Source organism: Lampetra planeri, chromosome 44 (genome assembly GCF_965212315.1).
Source record: "Lampetra planeri chromosome 44, kcLamPlan1.2.h2, whole genome shotgun sequence".
Taxonomy (NCBI): domain Eukaryota; kingdom Metazoa; phylum Chordata; class Hyperoartia; order Petromyzontiformes; family Petromyzontidae; genus Lampetra; species Lampetra planeri.
In genome coordinates this window covers 5,855,251-5,870,395 of record NC_136150.1, presented here as the reverse complement: position 1 = coordinate 5,870,395, position 15,145 = coordinate 5,855,251, and the positions used below count along the sequence as shown (strand labels likewise).

At 47.8% G+C, this 15,145-nt stretch overlaps 1 protein-coding gene across 2 annotated transcripts in view; it reads left to right on the top strand.

The window, feature by feature from the left end:
- LOC144732882 (uncharacterized) overlaps positions 1–15,145 on the top strand; it is a 295,786-nt gene that overhangs the window by 96,839 nt on the left and 183,802 nt on the right. For both annotated transcript variants that reach the window (XM_078614545.1, XM_078614544.1), the window contains exons 2-3: positions 1,952–2,017; positions 10,373–10,467. In XM_078614545.1, coding sequence (XP_078470671.1) covers positions 1,952–2,017; positions 10,373–10,467 — 161 coding nt within the window. The remainder of the gene's footprint in view (positions 1–1,951; positions 2,018–10,372; positions 10,468–15,145) is intronic.

Here is a 15,145-nt window from a genome sequence, read left to right as displayed (position 1 = left end):
TCGGTGGCGAGTGATACTTGAAAATGTCCTGGGCCCCCCCCCCACCCGCCTACTGACCCCGTAACTCCTTCATCAACCCATGCTGACCACCGCCGCTGGATTGACTGGGCACCGAGATTCAACTCGGTATGCAAGCGCAGTCCAAAGTCCTCTTCCGTGCTCGGTCAAAGCATTGAAGCGATGCTCCATCTTCAATTGGCAAACCTCGAGCCGGTGGTGGAGATTCCCACATTTCCATGGCAAGGATCAGTCTCTAACAGAACAACCACTTTCCAACCCAGCTTAAATAGACGCTCCAAGCGTGGTGGTGTTTCTTTCAGACGCTGTCTCCCCGACAGACCTGGTCTTCACGTGAGGACGGCTGCTTGCGTTGTGGCCGAAACGTCGTGAGAATTATTTTATTATGTTTTATTTGTATTATTTTATTACTTCCCTTCTACGTGACTTTACCAAAAGAACCAAGAAGAAGAACAACCACTGTTGACGCTCCACCCAGTAATGTTAGAAGAAGAAAAAAACCTGATGGGATTCTACCAAATTGTATCCTAATTATATCCGGTGGGGAGATTGTGAGAGTCAGTTGAACCTGGCCACGATTTGAAACTCATGCCCGTAACGCCATTGAGAGCCCCCGCTCATTTCAAATTCCATGGCAAGGGGCCGGTCTCTCTCTCTCGATTCAAGAACTAGTCTAAAACCTTCCACGAAACTGCTACCTCTTACTTTTTTGTTTCTCATTTGCAACTCAACGAGAGCCCCTGGTACCGAAACGCCAATTACAGAACGGAGGGGTTTGGGGGGGCGGGGGGGACACGAACTTGGTGAACAGCTGCAGCCCGATTTTCGACATGACAGGTGCCCCAATGCAGGGGTGGAGGGGGGGGGGAGATTGGGCTCACTGCACCCACCACCCAGGTGGGGGGAGCACATGCCGGAGAAGGAGGGGGGGGGGGGGTACAAGAAGGTTTATACAAAACCAAACTATTTTTATTTTGGCAGCTAAGTCCCCACTGAGCTGATAGCGCAACGAAGTGGGCTTATCGTCCGGAAATGTACAGCAGCCAAATGTTCTGAACGGCACGTCTTTGATTCTAAATGTGGAGGGGAAAACCGGAGGACCTGGAGAAAAATCCACGTGACCACGGGGAGAGAGACACGCAAACTGCAAATGTACAACAGGCGTCAGGGTCGGGATCGAACCCGCGACCTCCTGTATACCAGGCGAGGTAGTTAACATCTCCTAGCCACCGTGATGATGATGAGAGAGAGAGAGACACGCAAACTCCAAATATACAGCAGCAGGCGTCAGGGTCGGGATCGAACCCACCACCTCCTGTATACCAGGCGAGGTATTTATGGTGAGGGGAAAGGGGTGGAGGTGGAAGATAACTATAATACCGGGGGAAGGAAAGGGACATGGGGAGGGAGGAAGGGGGAGGGGGGAACCGGGTGGGGTGGGGTGGGGAGTCCTCTTCCTTTTTACACACTTTTTATTAACTCACTCTGTCTGTTGTTGTATCTTCAAATCTTGTAACTCAATTTTTACCCACTTCCCAATGTGGTATGGACTGCAAACTTATGTCATACTGATGACAATACGATATTGTATCATTAAAAAAAAATATATATATTTTTAAACATTATATTTTTTATATGTTATGTTTCGGCTTGGGTCTAATTGTCCACGCTCAAGTGACGTTGGCTGTAAATCACCACGGAGCCCGTTACGTGATGGCAAGCTTAGGGGCCACTTCCTGGAGTCGTGGAGTTCTTCCATTACTCGTACGGTACATTTCATAAACGTTTTTTTTTCAATATTACTTATTTAACCCAGGAGGGTTGGCTGAGCTGCCCCGATACTCAACACACGCTCATGCTCTAACCCTCGGACCCCACCCAGCCCACGCTCATTCAACCATTGCTCTCTCCTCTGTGTGTGCGCGCGCCACAGATGACGGAAGGGCGTCGGTGCCAGATTAATCTTCTGGACGACCGGAAGTTGGAGCTCCTGGTCCAGGTGACTTGAACGGCACAACCCCCGCACACCGTCGAGACTCAGGCGTTCGTCGTTACCACTCGTTCATCATCCATAACAGAGGTTTTTTTGGGTTAGAAGGTGTAAATGCAAATGTGTCGTAAAACCCACCACCACCAGACACAGCCAACTAGTAAGGTTTGTCACGTAAACAGAACATGCCAATTCGTCGCTAGTACAGCACACCGGTGTGTTGGAGAGTAAACCCACAACATTTACAATCTGAGTACGGCCTTTTGTCAGTAATTACAACTGGCATCATCAGACGGACAGCCAGATTTGTGGAGAAATCCTCCTGTTCACCACCGAGTTGAACTGCATTGTGGGGGACACCCTCAGCCCCCTGGGACTCGAGCAGTTCAAGCAGAAGGGTCCGGCAGCACTCCGACCACCGCCTTCTCAGCGTTAACAAGGGATGGGCGGTAAATGCTGGTATATGCGGGACGTCCACGTCCCACGGAATAAAAAAAAACACAATTGGGCCCTGAAGAGAGATGTGTTAATCTGAGTGCTGGGCTCAGTTAATTTTCTTGATGTGAAAAAAAAACTAAAATGTGTGTAATGTTTTAGAGCTTATCATGCGTACAGAATAGTTTAGTGACGGTGAGATTTATTCTGACTGTGATACCCTCACTCTTCTGGGACACGCTCACAGTTCTTCATTAAAGCGGTCTTCAAGAAAGAAATACCAGCAAAGAGCAACCAATGTGGGCGTGACTTGATTTTAAGAGCGGAGATTATAGGCCGTTATGTTGAATCTGCCAAAGCGTGTAATTGGTTCCAGGAGTCCATCAGTATAGTAAGGCTCGAACGAAAACACTCAAACCGATACGAAACTAACTCGTCAGATAATACTGCCCTACAGCAAATGTAAATATCACGTTTAAGTTTTGTGATGTATCGCTTACGGCCCTTTTTTAAATGGTTTCCTTTTTATCTGCTAATTTAATGCTCCTTAGAGGTTGTTGTGTGTATCTTACGCATTTATTGGCAAATGTGCGTCTGCAGGAGTATTGTTTAATTCATGCTCGTTTTGTTGCCTCATGCAAAGGTTTATTAAAAAGAAAATGTAATGGGTTCTTCACTCACGATTGTATGCTTCCAAGGTGATGCTTCATTTGGGGGGGGTCAGTTTAGTTTACCATCCCTTCGGAGTGAATCACTAAATTTATTGTTAATCCTGGACTTCGCTTATTTACCCAAGAAAGTCTCAAGATACTTATTTTCAGGAGGGTCCCCAGGAGTTGTCTCAGTGGGGGGCGATGTTGCCGTTTGTAAATCCCAGAGTGAGTAATCTTCGGAATAATTTCTAAGGAAATGGGCTGTTTGGCCGATGCCTTTTTCTTCAGCTGTCCATCGCGAACGATGACGACTGCGGAGAACAGCTAGACGTTTCCTGCGCGCCGGTGGGATGAGAGGGCCCAACCCTTGAGCGGAAAGCATCGGCCCGCGCACTGTGGCCAAAGAGTTGCCCGCTCGTCTGCTGGACGGGATTTGTGTTGCTGCTGGTGTTGATGCTGATACGCTCTTGTCCCTGTTTTTCTCCTTCAATACCGGACAGCATTGTATGTTGGGGTTTTTGTTGATGTTGTTGTTTTAGCTATGGGAGGAAACTAGAGGAAACCCGTGAAGAACAGGAAAAGAACATAGAAACGTCACGGAGATAGTCGACCCCAGTGGGGAATCCAACCTCGGCACATGTTGCTGTGAGGCACAAATGCCGTGAGTTCTGTACACTGGGACGTCAACAGTGGTTGCCTAATGGAAAAGACTTTCCGCTTCTGCTTTGTGAATGTGCCATTTCCACCCACTGGCTCAATCAGGGCTGACATTGCCTCTGAGCAGGGGTGGCGTAGGAGGGTAAAGAAACCGAGCAAAATCACAGCACCCCAAAATTATGGCACTCCAAAATCACAGCACTCCAAAATCACAGCACCCCAAAATCACAGCACACCAAAATCACAGTACCCCAAAATCACAGCACCACAAAATCACAGCACTCCAAAATCACAGCACACCAAAATCACAGCACACCAAAATCACAGCACACCAAAATCACAGCACACCAAAATCACAGTACCCCAAAATCACAGCACCCCAAAATCACAGCACCCCAAAATCACAGCACACCAAAATCACAGTACCCCAAAATCACAGCACCACAAAATCACAGCACTCCAAAATCACAGCACACCAAAATCACAGCACACCAAAATCACAGCACACCAAAATCACAGCACACCAAAATCACAGTACCCCAAAATCACAGCACCCCAAAATCACAGCACCCCAAAATTATGGCACTCCAAAATCACAGCACACCAAAATCATAGCACACCAAAATCACGGCACTCCAAAATTATGGCACTCCAAAATCACGGCACTCCAAAATCACAGCACCCCAAAATCACAGCACACCAAAATCACAGTACCCCAAAATCACAGCACCACAAAATCACAGCACTTCAGATTCATAGCACCCCAGAATAATTGCACCCCAAGAAGCTCAGGGGGAAAGGGGGGCATCGGGGTTCATGGAAAATCTGGGTGCATCATATCTCGAATTTAAAATCGTAATGAACGTAACGAGCTCATTCGTGGCTCTCTCTATGAATAAAACATGGCTCCTAATACATAGCAGGGCTTGATGTACGCAGCATGGTTCTGCCACTGGTGGTTAGGCAGGCGAGCTCACTCGCACTGTTTAGGGCTTCTCAAAAGACTCGTCCGTGCCGCCTGGCCTACACTCTTCACGTGTGACCAGTGGACTTCGGGACTACTTTGGACGATCGATGTTTCCTAACTTCTTCTTGGTTCTTTCGGTAAAGTCACGTAGAAGGGAAGTAATAAAATAATAAAAATAAAACATAATAAAATATGTTTTAAAACAAAATAAAATATGTTTAATTTTTATTATTTTATTACTTCCCTTCTACGTGACTTTACCGAAAGAACCAAGAAGATGAATCCCTGCAGTCACGAAAGCTTTAAATCGAAAAGTTTCCTAACTTCTTGCACGGCGCACTCAGATAAACCCCTGGTTTAATTGCACCTTCTAAATGTCAATTATTATTATCAATGAAAGCTCTCGTATCTCTCGTCTTTTTTTTTCCTGCTTCTCTTTTGATCTCATCACATCTCGTAATGTTGTCTGCAAATCTCTTATCTCGTCTCTATCGCCTGTTCGCATCTCTTCACCCAACACACGAGGATATTAGGAATTGAAAAAAAATGGGAGGATGGTTGAAGGGGGGGGGCGGAAGTGGCGGAGGGGGGCGCACCCACGTGGGGGCAGCACCCACGTGGGGGCAGCAGCATCGTTGGTGATGAACACCCAACCAGCAGCCCACGCTTGTCGGAGCATGAACAAGCGTGTTTTTGCCTTTGGCCTTAGAACTTTGCGTTCTTGTTGATGTCGCCGTTGTTGTTGAAGGACAGAGCGGCGGGAGAGGGGTGGGGGCGGGGAAGCTGAAGGTGAAGCTGGGATGGGTTTAGCCAGAGCAAGATCGCTCCTCTGAAATCTCTTGAGCGCATCACAGCCTCGGGGGCATTGTGAACTTGTGCAGCCGAAGTTCCCTTTTAAATCCGCGACTCAAATATTTATAGAGCAGCTGCCTACCGCGGCCGGGACTTCACGGCGCACGATTGAAAAATAATCGCTTTCCAAACGGAGGAACGCGTGTATCTCGCTGCCACAGATATGTGCCGGTTTTTTACACCGTTATTGACGAAGCTTTGTTGTTGGGTCAATTGGACCACATCAGCACCTTGGGACCAGTTTTTTAAGCATGGCCCTGCTTTGCGGCGGGGGGGGGGGGGTTGACAAATCTCATTGATGCTCACGTCACGTGCTAATCCCATGCTGTTCCATGCTGGAAGCCTAATCCCATCACGTTTAAGGGGATGTCACCCTGTGGTACCGCTGTTTTTATCCTTTGCCGGAGGAAGCATCGAGGGCTGCGCGTGTCCCTGTGTATGTGGCATCGCCAAATCAATGCCCTTTACCCAATCAGGCGAGCGCTTGAAAATACACGCTCGGGTGGATAGACAATCGGGCACAGTCATGGACGGAGCTACTGTAAGTCCATGACTGTGGGGAGTGGTAGTGGTTAGCACGCTGCGCTACGAACCCGGCGATAATCGTCACTGGCCCAACACCAGTGACGATTATCTGAACCGGTCCTGGGCCTCAAATGAGTACTTGGCGTGGTAATCATCGTCACTAGGGAGACAAAGGCGGTCGCGCGTGGTGCTGGCCACTCACGCCAGCGCTCGGTAACGGCACTTCTACCGACAAGATTGTTAAGGCTATACGGGGGATCTTTGTCTTTGTGTAATCACCCAATCAACGCCCTTTCCCGAACGAAAAAAAACCACTCGCATGCATACTCTAACTGGAAGGAAGGACACGATCGCCCGTGTATCGGAAGGTTTGCGAGTTGAAAAAGTCCTGCTTAGTTGGGCAGCTGCTGGGTTTATTAAAAAAGAACAAAAAATTTCGATTTAAAGCTTTCGTGACTGCAGGGATTCATCTTCTTGGTTCTTTCGGTAAAGTCACGTAGAAGGAAAATAATAAAATAATAAAAATAAAACATAATAAAATCATTCTCACGACGTTTCGGCCACAACGCAAGCAACCGTCTTCAGGTGGAGAACAGGTCTGTCAAGCAGCCGTCTTCAGGTCTGCAAGCAGCCGTCTTCAGGTGGAGAACAGGTCTGTCAGACCTGTTCTCCACCTGAAGACGGCTGCTTGCATTGTGGCCGAAACGTCGTGAGAATTATTTTATTATGTTTTAATTTTATTATTTTCCTTCTACGTGACTTTACCGAAAGAACCAAGAAGAAGAACCAAAGATGTGTTTGTAGCTCCACGAAGTGCGCATGCTCAATGGACACGTGTCCCACCTCCTCCTCCCACCCAGTCGGGATATGAAACTTCCACCACTGGCTCTGGGTCACTGACGGAGATGGCCACCAATTCCACGCTCATTTGAGCAGCACGGCACTTCCACGTTGTGTAATGTAGCATCCCATTGCCAATCGACAGGAGCCAAATCGTGGAAATTCCCATCGGTTCACAAACGTGCAAAGTTCAACGCGTGACGCCATCTCTTCGTCTCGTCCACGGCTTGTGTCCGTGGGGGAGCCACAAGCAAGCAGCAGGCCCGGCGCGTGGAGCCTTAGAGGCTGCGTGGACTGGAAGTGGGGACCGGGGTAGGTGGTGGTGGGGGGGTTGCCATGGTAACAGGGTCATAGAGATGACTGAAGGAGAAGCATTGGAGGATTGAGGGCGTGCAGAGTTCAGAGGCAGACGTGGGCACGTCCCCTTGCAGACTGGAGAGTCGTGCGCGTGGGGTAGGCCACTCCTCGGCAGTGTGACAGCGCGAGGAAGGCACCGTTACCGCTGCTTTCCGTCTGGAAGGGCTGCAGAACGCGTAGAATGTCTACCGGTTGCACGAAATATAAACACTCGTCGTTCGCGCGTTTCCGAGATTCAGCGGTGAAAGGGACCCACTTACCTGCTCGGCAACGTGCAGACGTCTTGGAACGAGAAGGGGTTAGTGACAACAGTGGTGGTCACTCTATATAATAGATGAGAGTGGTTCCTGCAGTAAGAAATGTAAAATTGAAACCCCTGGCTCATAACCCCCGATGGTATTTCATAACTTTTGGTAGCTAATGGGCGTTCACAATGGTGAGGGCACTGCGCTAAGGACCTGCCAACCTGAGTTTGATTCCTGGCCACGACTAACATCGCTGGTCTGTGATATCTGAACACCCCCCCCCCCATCTCTTTCACCAACCAGCATTGACCAGCATGGTGAAGTATCGTCAAACTGTGGATGAAACGGAAGATTGTAAATTATCGTTATTATTCATTTGGATATCGTTGAATGATGCTAAGTGGAATAATTGTGTTCCGGTTTAAGGCATGACTAAGCTTTTCTTTTGTGATTATGGCAATTACAAAAATGCTCTCCAACACAAGTGTACATTGTGGACGGCAGCTTTTGACACAATTCATCTGAAATGCAATCCATTTACATTTTTACACGGGCCACTTCTGTCATAAGCAAAGGTGTTATTTGCAGGGATGTTTAGTAACAAACAAAAAAACGCACTAAATTGTTTAATTATATTTCTCAAGCTACAAAAGCGTCTCATTAACGATGTGATCATTTCATGAGTATAATGCATGATACCCTGCAAAGAGTAGAAATGTTTGAGGGATGCGTAATCATATTCCTTGGATCTTTCGGTAAAGTCACGTAGATAGGTTCAGAGAAAATTAAAAAAAAGCTACGACGTTTCGATCGCAACACAAGCGGCCGTCTTTGAACCTATGACTTTACCGAAAGACCCAAAGAATATGAATTCCTGCAGTCACGAAAGCTTTAGGTCAAGATTTTAATGGATGCTGTTGTAAATTATAACGCTGTAGCAGGTAGCACACGATAATAATAATAATATTCTTAGGTTTTTTCGGTAAAGTCACGTAGGTAAAAAAATTAAAATTAATAAAAGTAAAATTAAAATAAAATAAAAATCACGACGTTTCGGAGGCAACACAAGCTTCCGTCTTCAGGTGTTGCCTCCGAAACGTCGTGATTTTTATTTGATTTTCATTATACTTTTATTAATTTACATTTTTTACCTACGTGACTTTACCGAAAACACCTAAGAATATGAATCCTTGCAGTCACGAAAGCTTCAAATCTATAAATAATAATAATACAAAATTATGACAGCCGGGCAGTGGTGACTATTCATGTGGCCTGTAATCCAGCTCTGTGGAGGCAAGGGTTCGTGCATCACACACATGTTGCGAAACTCCGTGGGCATTGAGGTGCCATACCCTGGCTCGCCAGGAGGAGGCGGTGCAGTGAAGTTGGGAACTTATAATTTGTCCCTTCGCTATGGGATACAATGTTGACCCTTCGCACACTTGGGCGTTTCTCCGGGTTCTCCGATTTGTTCGCACTTGTTTAAACTACGATGAATTGGCTGAAACTATCTTAATATGTAGTGGACTGCAGAGCGTGTGAAATTGGTAGTGCTGGCACCGCGCCTGCATGCCTGCTGCTTTCGCGTCTGTCTGTTGTTCCTCAGAGATTGTGAGATGCACTACGCATGAACGATGCTTTGTAAACCTAAACATTATTGTTCCAATCACGGAGCCCTTGCATTTGAGAATCTACAAATTGATCGTGGAAGAATTTGTGGTTTTGTATTTTGGCGGAAAATATCTAACCTTGCGTAACATTGTCTGAATTTGCATCCTGTTGCCCCTTCAAATTCACACGTGATCACTTAAGTGGTCTCTTGGTTTTTTGTTGTTTGTACAAGCCCAGCTCCACGACTTCCTCCTCCTCCTCTACAACGAGCAATGTAAATTGGTTTAATTATGTCATTAGAGGCAGCCATTTAATTTCTGTTGCACAGAGCCGTGCTGCTGACATTTTCCCAAACAGATCTTCCCCCAAGCAAGCTAGCCACAACGGCGACAATTAGATTCCAATCCCCCGCGGCTGCGAAAGCAACGGTGGCATTAAATGGTCGTTAAAATAATGCGCACGACCTTTCCGACCCCGCGCCCGTAGCGCCCTACGAAGCCTTCGCCCAGCAGTGGATTGATCGTGGCTGACGATGGTGATGATGACAAGTGAAATCGTTTAAATGTTTCCGTACCAAGTTGAGGCAATGGCAAGTTCAAACAGCTACCCCCACCTCCCCACCCCTTCCCGCCCCCCGCCTAATATTTCAACGCTGCCTACATATGATGTGAGCTCAACTGCCACGCCGGGAAATCGTTTCCAACTGGCGACCTCTGGATTGCAAGTCCAGTTGCGCTGACGATTGCAGTTGTTACAGCGCCATGTGCCGATGCCGATGGCAAAAGTTGGAATGTCACGGAAATAATTAACACAGCGGTCCCCAACCTTATAGGCACCAGGGAACGGTTTCTTGGAAGACAATTTTGTTCACGGACCGGGGTGGGGGGGGGTCATCATTGGGTCTTTCCCCCTTTTCAAAGCAGCTCTCCAGCGACGTTTGTTTTTTACTCACCGTGGCTACTAGGGGCTAGAGCTTGTGGGCTCACCAACACCGTGACTGAGACGAGTGCGCAGTGCGGGAGAGAGGCGCGGACGGAAGTGGTGAATAATACAACAATGGGGGCGGGCCACGCGCGGACTCACCGCTCTCACCTCCTGCTGCTGTGCGACCCGGTTCCTAACAGGCCACGGACCGGTACCGGTCCACGGCCCGGGAGTTGGGGACCCCTGAATTTAACGACTGAATTGTGACGTTGCCCTGTTGCCAACCCTTGTGTTCCAGCCCAAGCTGCTGGGGAAGGAGCTGTTGGATCTCGTGGCGTCCCATGTAAGCCTGAAGGAGAAGGAGTACTTTGGGCTCGCCTACACGGATGAGATGTGAGTGCCCCCCCCCCCCTCGCTTCTTCCGCACGCATTGAAATCTCCCGGTCTCAGGCGCCAACGAATATTAAAAATATCCTCGTGCGGTGCTAATTTACGTGCATCAGTCCTTCACTCATTGCAGAGACACGGTTCAAGCTGTCGTCATAATTATCATCATCATCATCAAAAGTCAAAGTGCATTCCTGCTCAAATGAGTCGGGGAAGATGGGAGGTGGAAATTTAATGAATTGACAAGGGGAAGGACGAACGGAAGCAACAGAGGGAGTGCTGAGATTGATGAAGATCACCCAGAAGAATGAATGGGTGAGGCAGGGGTAGAATGGAATAAAGAATGTATTCGAGATGATCAAAAAAAGAATGATGTGGGCCAGGAGGACGATAGATGATGAGCAGAGAGATGTCATGGGGGCAGAGAATGAAGAGATTTGGGATTCGAAAGAGGGAAAGGGAGGAGATGAAAGGGAGAGATCAAGGAGCCAAGGGCGAGCAAGGAGACCAATACCCCCCGCCTTTTCCCAGCTAGCCGGAGTGTGTGCACAGCCCTGAGCCAGTGCCGGAAATTCCTCATTCCTATGGCAGAGACGAGTTTATCCACAGTACGAACACTGGTGCCCTCCACACAACGTGGTATCCATTGCATCCACCCCGGATGATTTCATGGGCCTCCGTCAACCCTCAACGATGATTTGATGTCGCAGACCTCTACGATTGCGAGCCGCGAGCCACTCGCTCGACTGCTGAGCCGCCCAGCGAGATATTTCATTATCATGGTGATCAACGTCTCCCGCCGGCAGCAGCAGCAACGGCAGTAACGGAAGCGGCCACAGCACCCAGTGTCAGCAGCAGTGGTCGCAAGACGCGTGGTGGAAGCGGCAAGCTTATTAAATACAGAGACTGCAATGAGATGAATGGAGATGATTACGCAAATACATCCCCGGTTTTGCGTCCTTTTCTTGACCCTGGGCATTTTTGGCTTATGTCCCGTAACTTAGGGACTTAGGGACACGTGCGATGTGCCACAGTAGGAACACACTGCCTACATTGAATCAATAATGGCGCGTGTATCTTCCTTGAAAGAAAATAAACTAAATCCACTGAGATTAAACCAGCATGCTATCTCTTTCTAAAAGGACTATGGATGGTACCGTGTGGACTAGGTTCGTAGTTTGATCCACGCAGCTGCCTGTGGTTAAAGCAGGATATCAAGGGTCTCAGTTCAGTCGACAATGGCTGCACACACACAACAAAAAGTTTACTTTAAATGTGGTGCTACAACCTAATTTGGACGACTTCTAGCTCTGAGAATTAAAATATCAGTTCAGCTCTCCAGCGACGAACAATAACTCTCCCGTATGGCAGAGCGAGTGGGAAAGTGCTGACCCCGTACTGTGTGAATTGGAGGTCACTCAGAGGTGGCTCTGTGATCTCCGCTTCCTTGGGCCGTTTTCCAGTGCAAAGGGTTAAGTCGCTGTACACGTGGGGGGATCCGAAAGGATACTTCGTTGTGTGACACGTCTCCCACAGCACAATCAAGACGAATTTAATTCTAGATTTTTAGTTTTCGTGACTTCAAAGGATTCATACTCTTTGTTTTTTTTTTCGGTAAAAGTCACGTAGGCTTGTGTTGCTTCCGAAACGTCGTGATTTAATTTATTTTAATTTTTTACCTGCATGACTTTACCGAAAAAACCAAAGAGTAATCAGGACGAACTTTTGTGGGAAAAATAACAACGGGATGAAACAACAACAGTTAGTGGTTTAAGCCCAGGTGAACAACTCTGGTGGGGGGTGGTCTTGGATGTTTTCTGAGAGACCCTGCTTGGGTGTTAATACACTGGCAGAGAACACTTGTTGGCAAGAACCAGGTGTTCATGTGGTGCACTGATGAATTGACATTGCACAAATGTAGAAGGGCCAGGAATTATGCTGTGCTCATGTGTGTCCGTGTACGTGAGGGAGCGGTTGTGTGTAGCGGTTAGCGTGCTGCGTTACGAACCCGGCAACCCGGGTTCGATTCCCGCTCACGGCCAACACCAGTGACAATGATCTGAACCGCTCCTGGGACTCCCCTCGGTCCACTCGGCCTCAAATGAGTACCTGGTGCGGTGTGTAAACATCGCCACTGGGGAGACAAAGGTAGCAGCCATGATCCATCCGGGCGTGGTGTTGCCCACCCACCCCCTTGTTTGCCGTGTCAATCTTCATAGGTGCTCGCTAACAGCACTTGCCCAAACAGTCTGTTGAGTTCATTTTATTGAGCACGCATTCTCAGCGCAATACAAAAGCCCCGACGTAAAACATACCAACATATTGATATGTGTGTAATAACACGCTGGAGACGGCTTGTAGAATCGGTCCTTTTATTTCACTTCCTTTGCAGTTCACAAACACTCCCCGTTGCTGGCAGGCAACGAACGGGAAGCGGGCAGACAGTCACCAGAGACCCACCACCACGTGGCACCCGGAGCCCCACTCGCGCGTGGCCTCTCCCTCTCTTAGTTCCGTGTCTGACCCCGTGTCTCTCCTCTCTCCCCTTATTTAACGCCTGGGTCACGTGGTACACTCCAGCCAATCCTCAACAGCCTGCGCCGAATGTTCCAGATCCCCCATCAACCATAGGTGGGACAAAGTCATTGTTATGCAAGTCCAAGTCGAGTCGCAAGTCATCAAATTCATGACTCGAGTCTGACTCAAGTCCAAGTCACATGACTCGAGTCCACATCTCATAGGTGGGACAAAGTCATTGTTATGCAAGTCCAAGTCGAGTCGCAAGTCATCAAATTCATGACTCGAGTCTGACTCGAGTCCAAGTCACATGACTCGAGTCCACACCTCTGCCATCAACGCCCGGGACCACGCCCCCGACTTGTCTTCCCATTGGCCGAGGCCCAGACCAACGAAACCAATCACCTAGCTGACATCCCGTGATCACGCCGGGGCCATGCTCCCAGGCTCTCCCCCCATTGGCTGTAAAGCGGGACCGGCAAAGCCGATCACCACGTGAATCTGACATAGGCTCTTATTACATGTGTATTGGTTGGTCCTGATTTAGTGGTGGGAACACAAATCCCGTGACTGTGGCCAGACTCTGAACAGGAGAAGCGTTGTCGGCTTACCACAATTGAATAATCATCATCATCGTCAGCAGTAGCAGCCATGATCCATCCGCTGCTGGATGAAGGCCTCCCCCGCAGTCCGTCGCCATCTCTGACGAGCGTGCGATGTAATGATCCACCCGGCACCTGGCCACGGGCCGATGGCCATCGCTCCATCTCCTCCGTGGACTTCCCTTTTCCGTAATTGAATGTGAAATTCGAATGCATTAAATATATATTGTGTGTTTTAAAGAGTCAATATATATTGTATATTTTGACGTCAGAAAATATGATTATACATGCAGGTATTTTTAAACCATGTTAATAGGTCATTTTATTTTACATATTGCCCGATTTGAAAGTATTTAATTTGTTGTTTATGAAGTTTATTTAACGCAAAACAAGATTGTAGATGGAAGTAAACAATAATTCTGTTCGTGATTCCTTGCTGAGGGCACAGAAGGCCTTTATTAAAAATCATCAGCTTCTAGAACACCGCGCAACAGCAAATAAATCTAACAACGAATGGTAAGAAGTGGACGAAACCGTGAGAACATCACGCCATTTCGTTATGGAACCATTGGATCTGTTTTAACGGTCGGCATTTTAAATTCTTTAGCCTGGGGTCGTTTCGTGAAAGTGGTGCAGATTCACCCACGAGTGATGGAAATACGGACACCACTCCGAATCTGGCCCAGGTGAGATCACAATTATCCTGCAATGGTGGCCGATGTACGTGAAGATAGACATTCAATGTGGACGCCTCTAAGCTCTACAAGCTCTAGAGACAGGCGTTAATGCAGTGGTTCTTAACCTTTACTGTAGCCTTGCACCCCTTTGGTTCTAAATCGTTAGAAAGTGTATAATGTTAATAATGATTAATCAAAGTAGTTGTACTTTCGTGCCGTACTTAATTTGTGTTTCGATGATTTACCTTCTAAAAACAGATCTGGCCATGTCTCGCACACCCCAGAAAGGGAATCTCGCACCCCCAGTGGGTTGCGGCGTGCACCTCAGGTTAAGAAGAACCACTGGGAGTTAATGGATCACGCAGACATCTCTTTTGTGTGGTGGCACTGCATAAACTCGGCTCGGTTTGCGAGGCATCATGATATTGGCAGTGCAGAAAATAGCTTTCACTTTGGACGTTTTAGTTGTATAATTGCGTGGTTTTGGGTTTCTCTCTGGGTCTGCCAGTTTCTTCCACATCCCATCCGAATTAGCCAATTGAAGAAAAAAAAGAAAAAACCAACCTCCCAAAACAGTCTTCCTGTAAAATAGTCGTGATAATCGATGAGGCTTTTCCTGAACATCTAGCCCAGGGGTCGGCAACCTACGGCTCCGGAGCCGCATGCGGCTCTTTACGGGCTGCTTCTTGACGATATGTACGTATGTACAGTATGTACTCAGATGCATTGCGGCTCTTGAAATACTGAATTTTGTACCGAATTGGAAAGAAATGGCTCTTCTTGTTATTTTGGTTGCCGACCCCTGATCTAGACGGACATTGTTATTATTTTATATCCAGAGACATCTTGATGATCTTCATCCGGCTTATTGATCCATCTGTGAGCAGG